The sequence below is a fragment of the Solanum verrucosum genome, unplaced genomic scaffold (genome assembly GCF_900185275.1).
Source record: "Solanum verrucosum unplaced genomic scaffold, falcon-dt-bn FXZP01000189.1, whole genome shotgun sequence".
NCBI lineage: Eukaryota > Viridiplantae > Streptophyta > Magnoliopsida > Solanales > Solanaceae > Solanum > Solanum verrucosum.
The window spans coordinates 1,345,988-1,367,011 of record NW_026020814.1 but is presented as its reverse complement, the minus strand read 5'-3'; the positions used below and the strand labels follow the sequence as shown (position 1 = coordinate 1,367,011).

The following is a 21,024-nucleotide window of genomic DNA, read 5'->3' as shown; positions in this document are numbered from 1 at the left end:
GTTAAACTGCATTTTATTGGTTATGTTTTTGGTGTAATCAAGTATACTCCAATGACACTGTATCAGTAATTGATGTTTAAGACTCAATATAGACCGAAAACAGTGGAAAAGGAGACATTTGTATATAATGGTTTCAGTACAAGGGTTGTACTGTTTTGTGATATAATACAAAGTTACCTATTTCAATAAATAGACCAAAAAAAAAAAAGGATTCTTTATTACCTATTTCAAAAAAAAGACAAAAAAAAAGGATTCTTTATTACTAATTACCTGTTAAAAAAAAAGGATTCTCTATTACTAAAGGTTATCTATATTTTCTACCGAAATGCAAATCAGTAATGAACAAAAAGGACTCCTGGCAAACAACATACTAATATAAGTGTAGCAACATTAAAAAACCTTATCCTATCCATTGGAATTACTATGGATCTTGTGCTTCATTTATATTTTGTTGTTTGCTAATTCAACAAGAATTTCAAGAACTTATAAGTCCTTTAAGACAACTTTGTCCATGTGATTGAATTGTTTACCTCGTCCATTAACATTCAACCATCATAGTGTCACACCGGTGCATCTGAACTTCTAATTGTAGGCATTTCCAAACTACAATTCAGGGACTTCTTTCCTTTTATCTTCTACAGGTGCTTTTTGTACCTTGTCATAATCATCACTTATTTTGTCTAGTTTTGTATGACCACACACCATCATACCATTCACATTTTTACAACACTCATTTTTTTGATATATCGGATCTCAAATACCCAACACTCACTCCATAAATCATCATTGGTCCCACAACTGTCTTATAAAACCTATCTTTCACGCTGGTATGTATCTCTATATTGCATACCACTCCTCCATTTCAACTATAGGGCTTTAAAATATGTGTTGCGTCTTCGTCGATCAGACTATCACAATTCACACCATTGACGTGGAAACAGAACCTAGACACATGAATGATCTATGTGAACTCACTTTGATGATCTCAGGACCTGAATAAAGAAGTGGTGTGACATTATGTCTAGAGATTGAATAGAGAAATGATATTACTGTTTATCCTTACAGTAAGGAATTGATAAGAGAAATGGTATCAAGTATTTTGTAATGTCCCGAAATAAAGTGTCATATAAATTGGGAGAACTAGAGTGTTGATAACAAGTCTTCAACAACATAACCAATAATAGTTAGTAGCGAGATCTGTTCTAAATTGAAAGCTAAACTAGCAAGTAAAACTGATGAATTGGCAATCCTCTTCCAACAAAAGCTGGAAAAAACAACTAATTTTAGATTAAAACTTAGCATCTAAAAGCACAAAAAACACATGGGACTTGAGTCCTACATTGATACAGAAATGTGTTGATGTGGGGCATATGTAACCTTGGGTTCTCCCATTCCAATAGCTACCTTTTAGGGTGCTATTCTCCCTGAGTTATACAAAGGGTATGAAAGCCACCCACTACCCTTCATACTCATCTTGCTATGAATGGTGATGCAGGTATTGCAGTGTTCCCTCGGGACTAGCTGTTTTTGTCGCACGTCTACTAAAGCATTCTCTTACTCAATTTTTTCAGTGATGTCTGTGATTTCTCATTAAAAGTAAGATTATTAATATCCTACCTTATAAAGTATATCCCTCCAACCCAATAGCCATACATTTTTCAATTGCCTTCCAAATAAAGTAAGGAAATTTAATCCTGAGATTTTGTTAGGCTGTTCTCCTAAGCCCTAATTTTCTTTTCATGAATTTGAAAGCTCAAATGTATTTCTCTTTTGCATCTTCTGGATGCTTTCAGTGAAACTTTGTACTTTGTCAAAATAAAAATAAAAAAATCTTTCCCATCAATCTCTCTAACTACTAATCATGTATCTAGAATTTATAGGTTACATGCCCTGAAACCCAATTTCTCTATGTAAAAAAAAAGACGGAATAACCAAAGCACCATTTGCATTTAACATATGCAACTAAAAAAAGCTGTAATAATTTTTCAAAAGAAGCAGCGTTCTCGATTGGAGTACAACGAAAAATGAATCGTCGCAATAACAAAATGATAAATCACAGGTAAATTAACACCAATCTCGACAAAGATTTAAACTTTAAGAACAAAAAGATCTGCATTTAATCATACCATACTAATAATTGAAATGCTGAAAACCAAGAAACAAAACTCAGACAAGCATAAATTCAAACCTGTTTGGGCAAAACTCAATTGTTTCTGCAATTAAATTCCATCAAGTGCCAAAAAAGGGGGAAAACGTTCCACAGGGTATACACTAAATTCTCTTAAATGAAAAGAACTAAGCAGGCCCAGACATCAGGGGAAAGTTGTTTTGGGCCAACAACTCTTGTGGGCCAAAAAGACAGAGACAATTCTGAAACCCATTTAGGTTTTAATGAGAAGGAACAAGAGGACCAAATTAGAGACATAAATGGGCTTTCAGCCATTAAGTCTTTAGCCTCTCAGTTCCTGGAAGCAGTCAAAGCGTGGGAGAATTCAACAGAGGATGTAATAAAGGAGAAGATGGCGGGAGAAAGAGTAGCAGGTGAGAAGAACCACATGCAAACACAAAAATCAAAACAGATCATTGAATTGAGTAGCATGAGTGAGCATTCCGAAGAAGAGATTGCGACCAAAGATTTTAACCAGACAGAACTACAGCTGCAACAAATCCTTGATGCTGAACCAGTGGCTATGCAGAACTTGACAGAGGAAGATCTGGCTGAAACCAAGGCATCAAATTGGGTCAATTCACATATATTGGAGTTGAGCAACACGTATGGGGTAGCATTTGAAGGATTTGAGAAGGAAACACTTGCACTACTCATGAGAATCGATGGAAGGAAAACAGAGCTTGATAACAAGAGGCAGGGGAAAGCTATTACCACCCCAAAAAGTAGGGGCATAGGTAAGAATGAATTGAAGAAGCTTCAACCTAGTCTTAACAAAGAGGTTGAAGGTGCTACAAACAGGGGGAGGGTTCTAAATCTGACCTTTAAATGAATATTAAACTGATCACATGGAACGTGAGGGGTCTTAACAACAACACTAATAAGAACCTGGTTAAGACGTGTTTGCAAAAATGGAAAGTGGATGTGTTTGCCTACAGGAAACCAAGGTGAATAAGGGGATTGCATATCAACTATGGTCTTGCAGATGGATGAAACTCGGGTTCATTGAAGCAGATGGAAGCAAGGGGGGAATACTTCTTATGTGGGACAGTAGATTATGGACGGGCACTAAGGTGGAGGAAGGGACCTATTCAATCACTTACAAATTTGAGTCTACACATAATTACTTTCCCTGGTATTTCACTGGAGTATATGCCCCACACAGAAGAAACGAAAAGTTAGAGTGTTGGGAAGAGATGGCTGCAATGAAGGAGTTGTGTGGAAGACTGTGGGTCACAGGTGGAGATTTTAACACTGTGAGGCACATGGTGGAAAGAAGGAGGTACAACAGAGTCACAAACGTCATGAATGATTTCTCTAGATGGATTGAAGAATTAGAGCTACATGATCCTTGTCTAATAGGAGGAAAATTCACCTGGTTCAGAGGAAGTAACCACCAAAGTGCAGCTAGACCCCATTTGAAAAAGAGAAGGCTCACAACAGTCCATTATTATTTGGATTTAGGCTCAATAGTCCCTACTCTCTCGAAGGTCTAGACCTATGTATGAAGGAAAATTTGTTAAAATTGCCTAGAGATTTTGTTTCTCACCTATAATTACTTCAAGTTAATTACTTAGTATGTAAATATGCTTCTGGCTGAATGATTGGAAGTTCATTATACCAGCAAGGCTTCCTAGCAGTTGTTAAATGGGTAGAGATTCAATCGACTAGGTGACAATATTAGTACAAGTCAAAAGCTGTAAATTGAGTTGGCTGTGATAAAATCTCCCCGCATGGATATAGTATGACTAATTTAGTAGAAAATTAATATTCTACAATCAGTAACTCTCTTTCTTTTTCTTTTTTCTCTACCAAAAGTTCCACAACAAAAATCTAATAATTCTAAAATTCAAAGTCAAAGCTTCACATAGAAAGTAAACAAGATGAAAAAAATGAAGATTCTGGCGAAAGAAAACCTACCCAGGAAACATAATAGCTTAGAACACTTATAAAAGTAAAAAGTTACCTGATAGATCTGAGCCTTGATTGCCATCTTCTTTGAATCAGACCCATCAATTCCTCTTCAAAAATCACTGTGCGTGGCATCTCTTCCTCGAAATCTCTGGTGGTGACCATGATCAGCTGAACCAGAAATCTACGAAACAACATAGTAGAAAGTAATATAGGTTGTCGGAGAGGGAGCTGTGATGGAATCTGTCATATTTTGCCATAGCTCTACGGCCATACTTGTACTTGGAGAAGATGAAGAAGAGGAAACCACAATATAGCTTCCTCCAACAATTGAATGAAATTGAAAACTAATCTACACTAAAATAACAAATAACCTTGAGTTTTTTTACATCATGCTTGGATGATTACTTATATTGGATTGGTAATATTAGTTTAAATATTATATTTATTCATTTATTTTTAGTTACTCAAATTTTATTGTATTAGTATTTAATTTAAATGCAACATTGTTTGATAGTTCTGTGTTGTTTGTTTACATATTGTTGTGTATTCTCACTTATCTTTATTTATTTTTATTTTATCTAACTAGTGAAATTTGAAAATAAATAAATAATGCAACAATCAAAAGTGAAAATAAGTTTTGTGGTGTTTTCCAAATTCCATGTATAACTTTAAAATGAAATGGTATCATTGTCAAACGTTGATTTTCAAATAAAAAATTTTTAAAAAATGATTTTTCTTTATTAATTTATATGTAATTTGCAGTTTCAATAGGTCAATAAATTAAGATCTTACCACAAAGGTTTCTGAACTTATTTTTCATGATTATCCTAAAAATAATAAGATAAAATAAGTTGAATATATCATTTGCATATTTTTTAGATGTACCTAAAATGTTTGCACCTTTTGTGAACTTCAACACTATATTATCATAAGGGATAAGGGTTTGAAAAATACCCCAACTTTGGTCGGATTTGTTGTTGCGATACTAAACTTTCATGAGGACATATTACCTCCCTAGACTATTTAATACCGTATTTTAAACATATATATTTGCCCACGTAGACATAAAAAGTAATGCAAAATTATAAATAGTAATGTGTCCACGTGGGCACATATATACCTTTAACCCACGTGGACATAAAAAGTAATGCAAAATTATAAATAGTAATGTGTCCACGTGGGCACATATATACCTTTAAAATACACTATTAAATAGTTCAGCGGGTAAAAATTACGGTATTAAATAGTCTAGGAAGGTAATAGGTCCTTATGAAAGTTTAGTATCGCAACAGCAAATCCAACCAAAGTTGAGGTATTTTTCAGACCCTTATCCCTATCATAAATATATTGATGTTTAAAAAGAAAAATCTAAACTATATCATTTTGTACTTTCATACTTCAATTATTGAGCATTCTTGTAACCTCTTGAACTATTTCCTTTAGATTGAGAACTCTCCCATTAAAAATGTGACAAAATATTTGGAATACCTTGTTGAGAGACGCATGGGAGATAAAAGAATCCTTAAAAATGAATCTACCTAACACAATGAGTCATGGTGGTTCAAGAGATCTGTTCTAATAATTTAAATATGGAACTCACAAAACAGTCATTGAAACTCTACGGAGGAGCTTTTGAACAGTGATGTAGCATGCCATATTCCTCTCATTACGAGTTTATGGTAATTAAGAGGGGTTTTGTGAATACCGAATAGTTTAAATATGAAACTCCCAAAATAGTGATAGAAAAGAGAGCTTACAATGCTTGGCAATACATATGTAAATGGATACAAGTCTGTCAAAGAGAATAGACTAAAAACTTACAAAATTACAACACAGAAGTAGCATTACGCTACATGGAAGATCTGTTTATATGTCTCCCTATGCTACAAAGCTACTCTCCCTTTTGCCACCAAAAGGATAATACTTGCTGCTAGCAAACTGGATGCTGATCCACGTCCATTCAAGATGACAAGGTTTTATTATGTTTCATATACACAAAGTTTTACATATTTTACTGGATCTCAACTCATGAAGCAAAACATTCTTAAAGTTGTCAAATTGCAAGAGATCCCACCTCATCCACTTTCCAGAGTTCTTCATACTTATACCACCTCATCAGCCCTTCATCATTTCGACAGCGCTGACACATGATGCATGAGTCACTCATGCAGGTTAGGAATTTGTGTAACCTAGATGCTTTTTCGAGAATTGAATCATCAAGCTTGGCCAGAATTTTCTTTGGTGCAGGTGGAGGATCTTCAGTAATTACGCAATGAGATATGTTGAGCACTTCCAACTTTTTTAACCCGTCCAAGATAGTAACCAAGGCACTTTTAGATAACAATGTGCACCTCACACTCAACACTTTCAAGTTTGGAAGAAATGATACTAGTGTAGATGCAAAGAGCATATCACAGGGCCCCATTATCTTTAGCTCAGCAAAATTTTTGCAACTCCTTGCAATTTCCTCCATGACATACGGAGGATTTGCTATACTAGGCATCGTCAGTGATTCAAGATCTTCCCACATATGAATAGCCCTGCATATTCCTGTCTTCTTTATTCTGTTCCAAGCAGGCATAACAAGACGTTTTAGACGTGGACACCTGAAAAGGAGGAGATTTAATTAGCTGTCTTCTTCGTTCTCACAGTAAACTTTGCTTCACCTGAATTAGAACAATGGAAGATCATAGGGCATGTCAGATGCCTGAACTCTGGAATGATGCTTGCTGTCGGTTTCTTGATTTAAGTTATAGTACTATAGAAAGATGAAGGTTTATTGGGGGAATACCTCTCAGCAGTATAAGTCAACTGATCGTCGCTGACATACAAATTGTAATGGAAGATTAATGTTCGTATGTTTCCACTACTGAGGTTCAAACAAATCTTCAGGAGGCTGGTCAATGTTTTATCAGACTGACAGTCCACATATACGTATGGCTCTAACGGGATTTTGATATAATTTGACTTTAATATTGACAAGTCCAGTGTCATCCAAAGAAGTTGATCAGAACAAGCCAATCGCCACGCACTACAAACATGAGCAAGTCCAGAAGTCAGCTCAAAAAGGTCAAAAGACTGGAGTATCTTCACCAAGATATCAATATCAAGGTCCTCCCATCTCCTTACAGAAGAATCTCCTTCTTCCATCACAAAATCTTCAATCTCCTAAATGTTTGGGCATAAAAGCTCCTGTAGAAACAAGAAAGGTTGTTACTTCTCTAGATCCATAAAGAATATTTGAATTCTTACGTCAAATTAATGTTGCTGATTGTCATTTTGTTTTCTTGTGAATATACTCGGACCGTGAAGCAGAAAAGTTAAGCCCTGCAATACGAAGAAGCATAGAAGAATGTACAAATACATCTGAGTACTGGGATTCCCAAAAGTGAAGAAACTAGGAAAACCTGACCTGGAACTTAAGTTGGTTATAGAAAACGACAGGGAACTAAGTTCTTGCTGCCATAGCTGACGGAAGTATCACATTTTGGATAAACATAGTCATTACAAAAAGCAAAATGATACAAAAGGAGGACGTAACATTGATTTGCACATAAAATTCCCTAAAGAGGGAAGTTCAATGTCCCTGGCATTCGGATAGAAAAGCAGAAGACTAGTTATATGTTTTGAAGAACAAGACAAGTAACTGGGGAATGGGGCAAGTGTCTGCTGAAAAAGATGCATCTGGTTTCCAGGAATCAAATAGAAGGGAATGCAAAAACTTAATACTCCATCCCTTCTATTTTTCGTGAATAGGAACGAAAATAAATTAGTTAACAAGATTTGTGTATTTAGAAAAGAGTAGTTAAAAGATAATAAAGTAGTAGTAGTTATAAGAGTTAGGTGAAAGGAAAAAACACCACGTTAAAAGCTTGACTACCATTCATTAAATGAATTCCTAAAACTTGTCAAAGGTATCTAAACAATACTAGTAAGGTACAACAATAAGTATGCCTTAATCTCAAATGTACGGTTCCTTTGTAACCATTCCGCTCTACCCGGGTTCAAATTTTCAATACTACTTTACAACAGCTTATATGGAGTGATATGGACATTAAGGATCTATAGCCGGCCCCAACTTGCTTAAATATGAGTTGGAGTGTACTTTACAACAACTATGCTTCAAACCTAAACTAGTTGAGGTCAGCTATATGAACACTCAATATACATTCCGCTCCATTTGGAACAGTTCCATTCCAATACTCAGATAACTATTAAAACATTCTCTGTTACTAAACGTTTTCAATATTTTCTACCGATATACAAATCAGAAATGAACTAAAAGACTCCTGGCAAACAACATACTTAATATAAGTGTAGCAACAAAATAAACCTTAATCATAGTCATTGGAATTACCATGGTTCTTGTGCTTCATTTATAATTTGTTTTATGCTATTTTCACAAGAATATCGAGCAATTGTAGGTCCTTCGATACAACTTTGTCCACGTGATTGAATTGTTTACCTCATCCATTAACATTCAACCATCATGATGTCACACTGGTGCATTTGAACTTCTAACATAGACATTTCCAAACTATAATTCAGGGCCTTCTTTCCCTTTAGCTGCTTCTACATGTGCTACTTGTACTGTTAGAATAGAAATAAGTATTTTCTACTTAGAATAGGAATAGGAATAAGAATAGGAATCCTAGTTGGAAAAGGATTCCAATGTAGTGTCTATAAATAGGGTTTCAATGTAACTATTTAGATACACAATTCAATAATATTTTTCCCATATATTTCTCACATGGTATCAGAGCAGGGCCCGTCTCACCCATGTTGGGACCCCCAAAATCAAAAATTGCCCACGCACCAGATGCTAAGCACTGGGCATGAGGTGGGGTGTTAAAGAATGACAAAAGTCCCACATCAGTGGTTAATGAGATGGGTGGACTCCTTATAAGGCTTGGGCAATCCTCCTCCCTTTGAGCTAGTTTTTCGGGTGTGAGTTAGGCCTAAGACCAAATCTAACATGGTATCAGAGCAGGGCCCGTCTCACCCGATATTGGTACTTGGGAGCTTGTCTCCCTTCCTGCAGGTAAATCTATTGTTGGTTGTCGTTGGGTTTATGCAGTCAAAATTGGTCCAAACAGTCAGGTTGATCGACTTAAGGCTCGCCTTGTTGCCAAAGGGTATACTCAGATATTTGCGCTAGATTATAGTGACACTTTCGCTCCTATGGCTAAAATAGCATATGTTCGTCTTTTTCTATCTATGGTTGTCGTTCGTCATTGGCCTCTTCATCAGTTGGACATTAAGAATGCTTTTTTGCATGGTGATCTTGAGGAAGAAGTCTATATGGAGCAACCATCTAGTTTTGTTGTCAGGGGGAGTCTAGTAGCCTTGTGTGTCGATTGCGTAGATCACTCTATGGTCTGAAACAGTCTCCTCGAGCTTGGTTTGGGAAGTTCAGCACAGTAATTCAGGAGTTTGGCATGACTCGTAGTGGAGCTGATCACTCTGTGTTTTATCGGCATTCTGCACCAAGTTGATGTATCTATTTGGTTGTTTACGTTGATGATATTGTTATCACCGGTAATGATCAAGATGGTATCACTGATTTGAAGCAACATCTCTTTAAGCACTTCCAGACTAAAGACCTTGGCAGATTGAAATATTTTTTAGGTATTGAGGTTGCTCAATCTAGATCAGGTATTGTTATTTCTCAACGCAAGTATGCCTTAGACATTCTTGAGGAGACAGGAATGATGAGATGTAGACCTATTGACACTCTTATGGATTCGAATGTTAAACTCCTTCCAGGACAGGGGGAGCCACTTAGTAATCCTGAAAGGTATAGACGGCTTGTTGGAAAGTTGAATTATCTCAACCTGACATCTCTTTTCCTGTGAGTGTTGTGAGTGTTGTAAGTCAGTTTATGACTTCCCCTTGTGATAGTCATTGGGAAGCAGTTGTTCGTATTCTGCGATATATAAAGTCAGCTCCCGGTAAAGGACTACTCTTTGAGGATCAAGGCCATGAGCATATCATTGGATATACAGACGCTGATTGGGTAGGATCACCCTCTGACAGACGTTCGACATCCGGATATTGTGTTTTAGTAGGAGGTAATTTGGTGTCGTGGAAGACTAAGAAACAGAAAGTGGTTGCTCGATCTAGTGCAGAATCAGAATATCGAGCAATGGCGACAGCAACTTGTGAGCTAGTTTGGATCAAACAGTTGCTGGGAGAACTAAAATTTGGCAAAATTGATCAGATGGAACTTGTGTGTGATAATCAAGCGGCTCTTCATATCGCATCAAATCCAGTGTTTCATGAAAGGACTAAGCACATTGAAATTGACTGTCACTTTGTCAGAGAAAAGATACTCTTGGGAGATATTGTTACGAAATTTGTGAAGTCAAATGATCAGCTTGCAGATATCTTCACCAAGTCCCTCACATGTCCTCGTATTAATTACATCTGTAACAAGCTAGGTACATATGATTTGTATGCACCAGCTGGGGGAGTGTTAGAATAGAAATAAGTATTTCCTACTTAGAATAGGAATAGGAATAAGAATAGGAATCCTAGTTGGAAAAGAATTCCAATGTAGTGTCTATAAATAGGGTCTCAATGTAACTATATAGATACACAATTCAATAATATTTTTCCCATATATTTCTCACATGTACCTTCTCATAATCATCACTTATTTTGTCTAGTTTTGTATGACCACACCATCCTACCATTCACATTTTTACAACACTCATTTTTTCGATATGTCGGACCTCAGATACCCACACTCACGCCATATACCATTTGGTCTCATAAATGTCTTGTAAAACCTTTCTTTCACTCTGGTATGTATCTCCTTATCGCATAACACTCCTCCATTTCAACTATATGATTTAAACTTATTGTTGGGTCTTTGTCTATAAGACTATCACACCATTGACGTGGAAACTGAGCCTAGACATATGAACGGTCTATGTGAACTCACTTTGATAATCTCACCTGAATAAAAGAGTGTTGTGTTAAATTAACGATCAACGTAGTACTAGTTTATCCTCATAGTAAAGGAATTAATAAGAGAAAAACGGTATTAAATATTTTGTAATGTCCCGAAATGAAGTGTCATATAAATTGGGAGAAAAAGAGTGTTGATATCAATCAAGTCTTCAACAACAGAACCAAGGATAGTTGGCAGGGGGATCTGTATATGACTAAATTCTAAATTGAAAGCTAAACTAGCAAGTAAAACGGATGGATCTTGAATCCTCTTCAAATAAAAACTCAAAAACACAAGTACTTGTAGATTTAAACTTAGCACCTAAAAGCACAAAAAACATGTTTAAAAGAAAAGTGAAAGGACCTAAATGAAATAGGAACGTTTTGCTTAGTCTCTGAGTATGAGAGTATGATATCCTGACAACTTGTCAGTGACAAGTATCAAACTTTTATAATCAATTATCCAAATTGAACTATGCATAATTCAGTAGGGATTCCCTTATTGTTCTTGAGTACTCCCTTCGTTTCTCATTTTTTGTGAAGATGTTTGACTGAGCATGACATCTACAATATTCCTTTGATATATTTAGAACTATTTAGTGGTTGAAAAGAGATATCACGTCAAAGTTAAGGAGGGAATAATTTAATACATCTTAAATTCTTAAAAACTGTGATAAATTTATAAAAATAGAATGGTTCCAAACATTTTGGGAAGTCCTAAAATGGGAAAAGAGTTGCATAAATTGTAACATAGGGAGTACAAATATTTCAAGATGCAGAATATTATTTATTTCTCTTTTGAAAATTGGTAATTCATATTCCAAAGCATTAAGGGTTATGCTGGCATAGGAACAGAACTCAAGTGAAATGGGACTTCAGTGTGGTTCTTGTTGTCTTCTCATAAACAAACTAGAGTTCTCACCAGTCACCATACAACATGTTCCTCAAAGAGTGAAGTATCAATTTAAGTATAAACAATCAATTATGGAACGCCAACATAACTCAAGAAATTACCAGCTCACAGACAAAATCTCTAACTCAACCCCTGCTGTTACAGCTCAAATCGATGTCAGCTACAAATTGTATGGAGTCTTTGATCAAAGATATTAATTTATCACACCTTGTGTTCCCAATCAGCCGTACTTGTAGGATTGAAGGAAAGGATAAATAAAGTAGAAGAAAATAGAAGTTGCTCCACAGCCTAAACATCAATGTGAACACTTAAGACTGCCTTTCCGCAATGTCCCCCGGACTTTGGTCTAGTGATAAGAGCATAGCAAGTATTATATGGGTTAGGCGCACATCACAGGTTAGAAGCATGTTGCAGAAAAAACACTTGTATTTAAGTGGAGAAGGATAGAGGATCGGGTTCATTATCCACTGGATTCCAAGCCGTGTGTCAATGACCATCGGGAATCTTTCAGTTGTCAGAAATAAGAAAATTCCTTTACGAAATGGCTTCAATCGCAAGCGTATGTGCCCAAAAGGATACTTTGAACATTAGGTTTTTAATGTAGGTCAAGAGAGTAGAGCGCACACCTATAATGGACAGCAAAGATGCTGTATATTAGAGACTGATTTTGTGCTGGTATCCAGCTGAATTCAGAAACAAATCCTTAGGGATTTGAAAGCCTTTGGAGTAGCCAAAGGATCAGCAATAAATTGAAGCATCAAGAAGGAAACAAGTAAACAGAAGATTCCCTGCCAGCCTGGCAACGAATATCAAAAAGAAGAAAAGGTCTAGGAATTCTAGTTAATAAAAAGCTTCAACAGAAACTTGCGCTAAATAGAGAGGCCCCTTTAGCTTCGGTGTGTGTGTGTATTCCTATGGCTTTCTTTTATCCTCTTTGTCTATGGCCTATGCCAATTGGTCTTATACAGATGAATTGCGTGTATTGGTTCAGACAAATCCATTTTCTATAAAAAATCAAAAACAAAGAATTCCATGCCTTTATTGACCTGACATCAGTGAGCTAAAGATGTGTAATATCCTATCTAATAAACCTCTTCCCATTCTCACGGTCAACCTCCCACACCTCCTCACTAGGGTATCTATGCTCCTCCTCTTCACATGCATGAATCATCTTAGTCTCGCTTTGTGCAACTTGCCCAACCACGGAGGTCACTCCCACCATGCCTTGTATATCTTTGTTCTTAATTTTTTTTCTCCTAGTATGCCCCGATATCCATCGAATCCTCCTCATTCTGCTATCTTCATCTTCTAAACGTGAGAGTTCTTGACAGGTAACACCTAACCTCGTATAACATAGTTGGTCTAACTACCATTCTATAGAACTTACCTTTAAGGCTCGGTGACACATTTTTATCACATAGGACATCGAAAGCGAGCCTCTATTTCATCCACCCCGCTCCAATATTATGTGCGACATCCTCGTCGATGTTTCCATTTTCTTTGATTATAGACCCAAGATGCTTAAAGCTTCCTCTCGTGGCGGTCACTTGTGTATCGATCCTCACTTCCCTATCTCCCTTGGTGTCATTGAAATTGCACTTCATGTACTCTGTTTTAGTCTTGCTCAACCTAAAGCCTTTGGACTCTAGAATGTGTATCCAAACTTCTCCATACTATGTCATCTCTTTTACAAATATCACTTTTTTCCTAGCTTCTTTCTTATCTTTTTATCTTTACCTTCAACTTTTTCCCTTTAATTTGTGAACTAGATTTCCTTTTAGATAATAATAATATTATTAATCGAATTTAAAATATGAAAACTCATTAATAACAGTTGTAAATTGAATGACATTTCTTGATGCCTTGAGTGAAACTTTTTACTTCATCCCAAAAAAAAAAACTTTCCCATCAATCTCTCAAACTACCAACATGTATCTACAGAGTTTATAGGTAAAATGTCCAGAAACCCTATTTTCTCTTTTTTAGTAAAAAGAAGACAAAATAACAAAAAGCACCATTTGCATTTAACACACACACAGGTAAAAAAAAAATGCTAGAATAATTTTCCAAAAGAATCATCACGATAACAAAATGATAGTTTATCACAAGTAAATTAAAACCAGCCTCTACAAAGATTTAAACTTTAAGAACAAAAAATTACCCCATTTGATCATACCACACTAATAATTGAAATGCAGAAAAACAAAGAAACAAAAATCCAGACAAGCATAAATTCAGACCTGTATGAGCAAAAAAATCAAATCTTTCTGCAATTAAACTCCAGAAGATGCCAAAAAATAAGACAAGAAAGCTTCATAAGGTGTACAAACATACCCAGAACAAGTTTTGGAATCAAGATCCAACTTTGAATCAAAAATTAATCCGAAAAAACAACCTTAAAGAATGGGGAAAAAAAGAGAGAACGAGAGAGAGATTTAGGACATGCCTTTATTTAGAACATAGGTAAATTATTGGATCGTTGTTTCACTTGAGACTGTGTACCAAAAAAAATTGGGTGAAAAATACGGGATGATAGTGTAGCTGTGATGAGGAGTGAGATTCGGATACGAGGAAATATGTGAAATGACGATAATAACTCCACGCACGGACAGGTCCTAGTTCCTACTCTTTTTGGTTGGTTTGGTAATTTAAATTCACAATCTTTAAAATTTGAGGTGTGGAATGTTTATTATTCGAGTAACTCTCTGTTAGTATTATATTATAAACTTAGTTTCTGGCAGTAATTGTAAATCTTTTACATTTTATATGGAAATAGTTTAAAGTATAGCCAAATCTCTTTGATAAGTGATATAGCAAGGTGTTGTTACACATATATACTGACGATTTAGATGTTATAAATAAAAGTATGTATAAAAAAAAAAAATCATAGTTTTATGTTATAAATGAAAAAAAAAAGTTAAGTTTAAAATCACAATTATTTTTCATAATTTATTAATTAAAAATTAAAAAGACTAATACATTACTAATAAATTTATGATTAGTTATACTATACCGATAAAAAATTAAAATCTAAGAAACATATGCATTTTTAATTAAAGTTTAAAATTTTCAAGTTTGACGTAAAAACTCTATAATTATAGGTTATTTATTTGAATAAACGAAGACTTTTGTCCATACTTTCACCGAAAGGATATTCAATAGTTTTCTCTGGAAGATTGTCTAAGAGCATAGCAATTGACTCTTCTATCTTACCTCAAGTAGCTTACTATGTGTATAACATTAAAGATGATTGTCATAAATATTTTAATATTTTATTTTATACATAATATATTTTTTACATAATATTATTGCATAATATTTAAGTAATTTTTCAAAGAGTGTATTGCTATAATGAATGTCGTTGTATTAATTTTACCAGTAAAATGTTGATATGGAAAGTAAAATATAGGGAAAATTACGTGGTTAAGCAAATTTATAGTACTTAATTACTCATCATAGTTATAGTTTGCTATAATTATCACTCGCGACTAACATTATACATTAATTACGTGGGCTGACTTGGGTTTGTATAATTAGCCACGTTTGTATATGTATAATTCGCCACATTTGTATAATGCGCAGCTAACAATTCTTTGTTTGATTTGTATTTGTATACGATTGTTTGTATTTGTATATGACGATGATTTCCTTTGATTTTTCAGTTTTGTCATCATATACATTCAATCTTTTTGTGTATACCTTTTAAAAGTTTGTATAAAAGTGTTGTTTTTGGATTTTGTATAATATGATTTATATAATATAATTTGTATAATATATTTTGCATAATTGTTTAAAGTTCATATATTTATATTTGTATCAATTTTTTATTTCGAGTTTTATTATATTTGTATAATTTTAGACTTTATATTACTCAATTATACAAAACACGTGAATTATACAAACGTACCTGCGAATTATACAAATTATTGTCCTCTCTCGCTCGCCTCTCTCCTCCCTCTCCCAGTCTAGCTCGCCTCTCTCCTCCCTCTCCCAATCTCGCTCGCCTCTCTGCTCCCTCTCCCAATCTCTCTTGCCATATATACAAATGCATATGTATAATATACAATTATCTAATCGGTATACATATGCAATTCACCTTTCTTCCACTCTTTACCCTCTCTCGCTCGCCTCTCTCCTCCCTATAACATGTAGCTACGAATTGTAATTATCAAACTATAGCTATGGTGAGTAATTAAGCTATTTTTGAGTGGCTATATGTGAAAGTTCCTCTAAAATATAACATGGAAAATTGATTATGAAGAAAAAAAAATCATACCAATATAGTGAAATAATGTTATAAAGAGGTTGATTGTATCATTTTACCTGTTTCAAATAAATTAAAAAAAATATATGAAAATAGTTCTTGTATAATTATACGCATTTTCACTTCTTGTATTTATCACTTTTATATTTGTTTTATACGTTCAAAATTTTTGACTCATACCCATATGCCTTTAATCTAGAGTTCTTTGTTATAGTTGTTAAAAAAAATGTCACAACCTAAAAACCTAAAATCTAAAAGGCTGTGATAATATCTATATTAGTGATGGTAAATGGCCCATTTTGATTAGAATTGGGTAAATTAAAAACGGATCGAGCTAAACTTAATTAAATTACAATTCTTCCATATAAATATGGATAAAAATGAATTTGAAAAGATTTAAATTGGATAAAATGGTCCTAACTTGTTTAATCCCCTAAAATTAAAACCTTTAAGCCTTTGGCTAAGTTAATTGAAATCAACTTTAACAATAATTTCTTTTACACATAATACAAACCCAAAAATGTATTTCACAACATCATTCCTGTTAGTTTACTTTAGAGGAAAATAACGGACGCAAATAAATACATCAAAATATATATCTTTACTACATACCCTTTCTCATGCTAAGTTATAATTAATTAGTATAAATTCTTGTTAGAAAATTATATGCACAGCGAAAGCATATCAGAACTTACTTCTTATATGAATAATAGATAACCAAATCGTTTATGCTAGAACACATAAACCTACTGAAATTTAATTCAAGAATTACCTCTTGAAGCGTGAGCAGATACCTTCAAGCGAATCCACATAATAGACAACAACTTTGCAGTCTTCTACAATGATCCCAAGTTCACATCCGAACTCTCTCAATACTTGTGTGGACAAGTATGAATAGAAAACTAATATGTAATTCCCCATGTTAAGATTACAGATATTAAACACTTATGTAATTCCCCATGTTAAGATTACATATATTAATCAATAAATTAAATAACTGACGAATTCAATTTAATGATTAATTTTCTTTAGAGCACTACTTAACTTATTTCATGTGTCGGATTCATAAATCCACTTGCAAGGTTTGACACGATGAAAACTTATAAGTTTCTCAAAAAGGCATATCAATCAATCTCTATAACGAGACATGGATTCCATCAACTAACTTATTATTTCACCAATATATATTATTATCATCCAATCTACCAAGCATATTGATCCATCTCAGAATCTCACCTTTTAATAAATCAAAACAATAATTAATATATACAGATCATAATAGTTATATCAAGATTAAAAATATAAGTACATTTAATAGTTTAGAGAACATGCTTTTGTCAGTCAGTCTAAAACAACTATCTCTACTCGGTCCCGTTCAATACATACAAAATGCACTAGCACAAGAAGTTGAAACTATACTGTTCCCATAATCAAGATAAATTACATATAATTTTGTGCTACAATCGTACCGATGACATGTCCAATTTCCATCCTAGATTGTGAACAAAAACTTTATACTTATAAGAACCGATGATTTAATCCTCTGTGTATAAGCTAAAACTCTACACACTAAATCATCTACTATATAAGTAAACAGACACCATAAACGAATATATAATCTATTAAAACTGAGCAAATATTTATTCGATAATAAATATTATATCTTAACATATGGTTAATAGTATATATCCCAACAATTCTAACTTCAGTTTATAATTTAATCATGATAAAATATACTAATAATTTAATACAACTATTTAATGCTTATAAATCTTTACTACATTTCATATCCCCGATCTTTAAGAAGAAAAAGAAATCAATAATTATAACAGAAAATATTCCTTCTTATCCAAGTCCTTAAAAAATAATCACAATCATGAAATTTTAAAGTTTTACAAGTGAATAGGGTGTTCATAATTTGATAATTGAACCAAATTAAAAAAAAATTGGATGATTAGATTAATCGACATTTTTTTTAAAATTTGGTTTAGTTTGATTTTAAATTTCAATTTTTTTTTTTATTAATTGGCCCAAACAATGTTTGAAATTTTAAAATCAACTAAAATTTTACCTTATATTAATTGTACTAAAGTGAAAATAAACTCATACATATAATATTTAAGATGCTTAACATTTAGATGGAATCTACCCAACATTTAAAGTAATTTTAGCACAAAAAATATATGGGAAAGCTCAACATTAAAAGGTTATAGTTTCTTAGATCCGTGAGTTTCTAGTTGTTGTCGAAGTAGCGACGTGTATCAGTGAACTGATTTCCTCCTGTATCAATTTGTGTCGGGTCGTGTTTGGGTTAGATTATATATATTGTGTTGAACTTATTTTATTTAATTAGTTTAGTATACGTGTTCTGCACGCGTATCTTACGTTAATCAATAAAAAATAAAAATAAACTTCGAGATGTCCGTATTCTCTCACTCTTTATTGTATATTTTTGTTTCTTTTTTCAACTTGGGTCAAATCATGTACATTGTGTTGAACTCGTTTTATTTGTAGAAGATGAAGAATCGGAAGCTTGTATAAACTTCGAGACATTCTCCTCCTCTCACTCTTTGTTGTCTATATATGTTTTTTTTTCTGTTTGTGTTGGGTCGTATTTTTTGGATCAGATTATGCACATTGTGTTGAACTCATTTTATTTAACTAGTTTAGTGTACGTGCTCTGTACGCATGTCTTTCATTAATCAATAAAATTATATATTTAAATAAAAATATTAAAAAGTAACAATTGATATTAAAATATATGCTATATCTATTTAAAAGATATAAATAAATATTGTACCTTAAATATATTATTGTCTGTTGTATCTCACTTTATCTTCTTCTTCTTTGCAAATATTTTGTTGAGCTTATATTCTCTTTTACCGCTTAGACTAGATAATCATTAATAAATTTATCGTCAATATTGATAATTTTCTTTAAAGTGCAACATATATTTATTCATGTGAAATATAATGCTGCGAAAACTACAATTCAAATTTTAGTTTAATTTGACATTATGATTTATTTGTTATCATTATAAATCACAAATATATTTGAATTAATGAACAAATCTTCTGATTAGTAAACAATGTTAACTTTGATACAATAATTTTTATTTTTTTTAATCTAAGTATGCTTTCGAGAAAAAAAAAAAGGGTATTAACTTCAATAGATCATATGTACAAATATTTAATAAACACTTTAACAACACAAATAGTATTAATTTAAATGAGAAATAAAATTCAGAAAAAATCATGCCTTCAAATCCCCTCATAACTAACCCAAAATTTATGTCACACCGCACAGGCTCTAGGTGAATCTTACTTCACCTCCACAAGAATTTTGAAGAATTACTATATAGAGTTATTCATATATTGATTGAAAAACATCTACTAATTTAATTTTAACAACATAAGTAGTATCAATATGATAGGAAAATAAAATTAAGAAAGAGCATGTCTTCAAATTTGCTCGTAGTTGGCATGAAGTCTCAATCACACACTCCACATGAATCTTTCTTCACATACACAAGAATACTGAAGAATCAATCAATAATAACTTGTGTAAATTTATTCAAATATATCTCCCTTTGCCACAAAGCTACTCTCCCTATGTACCAATAGAATTAGGGCATGCCTTTAAAACATAGGTAAATTGTTGTGAATGACATACAAAGGTACGATTGTTATTTCACTTCAGAGTGTGTATAACAAAGGTTGGATGAAAATGTGGGAAGATAGTGTAGTTGCGATGATTAGTGAGATTTGGATACAAAGAAAAAATGACTATAATAACTTCCACATATTGGTAGGTGCCTCGACTATCAAATTGTGATTCGATTGAGAGCATTCAAATTTAAGTGTCATCCTATCTGCACCTACTGTAACTTGATTTCGATAAAAAAAATTAATTTGAAGAATCAATTAATTATGACTTATATATATTGATTGAAAGACGTCTAATATTTTAAGCTTAACAACGTAAGCATACCAATATGAAAAAGAAATAAATTCTAGAAAAAAAAAAACATGTCTTTAAATTTGCTCATAGTTGACAAATTAAGTCTCTATCACACACTCCACATGAATCATTTTTCACCTGCACAAAAAATACTGAAGAATCACAATAATGACATATAAATTTGATCATATATAAATTGAAGAAGGCCAAATAACTTTACAAAGACAATCAACATATCGATAAGTGAAAAAAATAACGATATTTATGAAAAATTATATCTAAAAGAATTAATTTTTCTTTCGACCTTAAAGATTTATTGATGAAAACTTTTTTCATAATTGAAATTAGTATTGAACTTTTCTTACCATCACCCTCTATAAAGTATCACTTATATAGTAAAAGAAATCTATTTAATTAAGATGATAATTTACTTGGGGTGAAAGTTTATTTTTCAAAACAAATAAAATAGCAATTTTCAATTGTAAAAAGAAAAGAAAAGTGAGTACTATTTTTTTTTAAAATGTATTTTTGTCCTATAATATGAATGTGTTCCTTAATTTAAATAGAAATACTTTTATGGACGATTTTTGTTGCCCTAATTAATGCACTGTTTAGGATTTTTGTAAAATGACATTAATTCCCCTTAACCTAGTATTTGCATATATTTCCGTACTAGTTACTAAGAGCCCGTGCATTCAATAATTTTATATTTAAAATTTATTAAAGTCATAAGTATAATTTACGTATAGTTATAAAATATAATAGTACTTAATCAGCATAATAATAGAAAAGATAATTAATTATGCTTAAATTTTTTTCATTTCAGGCCCTAATTAATTAATTTGTTTCAAG

General features: G+C 33.0%; 2 protein-coding genes across 8 annotated transcripts in view; both read right to left on the bottom strand.

The window, feature by feature from the left end:
* Positions 1–4,336, bottom strand: part of LOC125813238 (F-box/LRR-repeat protein At3g48880-like) — a 132,007-nt gene extending 127,671 nt beyond the window's left edge. For both annotated transcript variants that reach the window (XR_007442053.1, XM_049492720.1), the window contains exon 1: positions 4,134–4,336. The gene's annotated coding sequence lies outside the window, so the exon portion shown is untranslated. The remainder of the gene's footprint in view (positions 1–4,133) is intronic.
* LOC125813241 (F-box/LRR-repeat protein At3g48880-like) overlaps positions 1–14,466 on the bottom strand; it is a 120,220-nt gene extending 105,754 nt beyond the window's left edge. For 3 of the 6 annotated variants that reach the window (XM_049492729.1, XM_049492725.1, XM_049492727.1), the window contains exons 1-3: positions 14,283–14,430; positions 6,873–7,273; positions 6,156–6,687 (exon numbers count right to left, since the gene is read on the bottom strand). In XM_049492729.1, the coding sequence (XP_049348686.1) occupies positions 6,156–6,687; positions 6,873–7,231 (891 nt within the window). In that variant the 5' untranslated portion in view covers positions 7,232–7,273; positions 14,283–14,430. Of the gene's footprint in view, positions 1–5,815; positions 6,688–6,872; positions 7,274–14,282 lie in introns of those variants that run through there. The other 3 variants (XM_049492723.1, XM_049492724.1, XM_049492728.1) reach the window with 3 other exon arrangements.
* Positions 14,467–21,024: the final 6,558 nt, after the last annotated feature.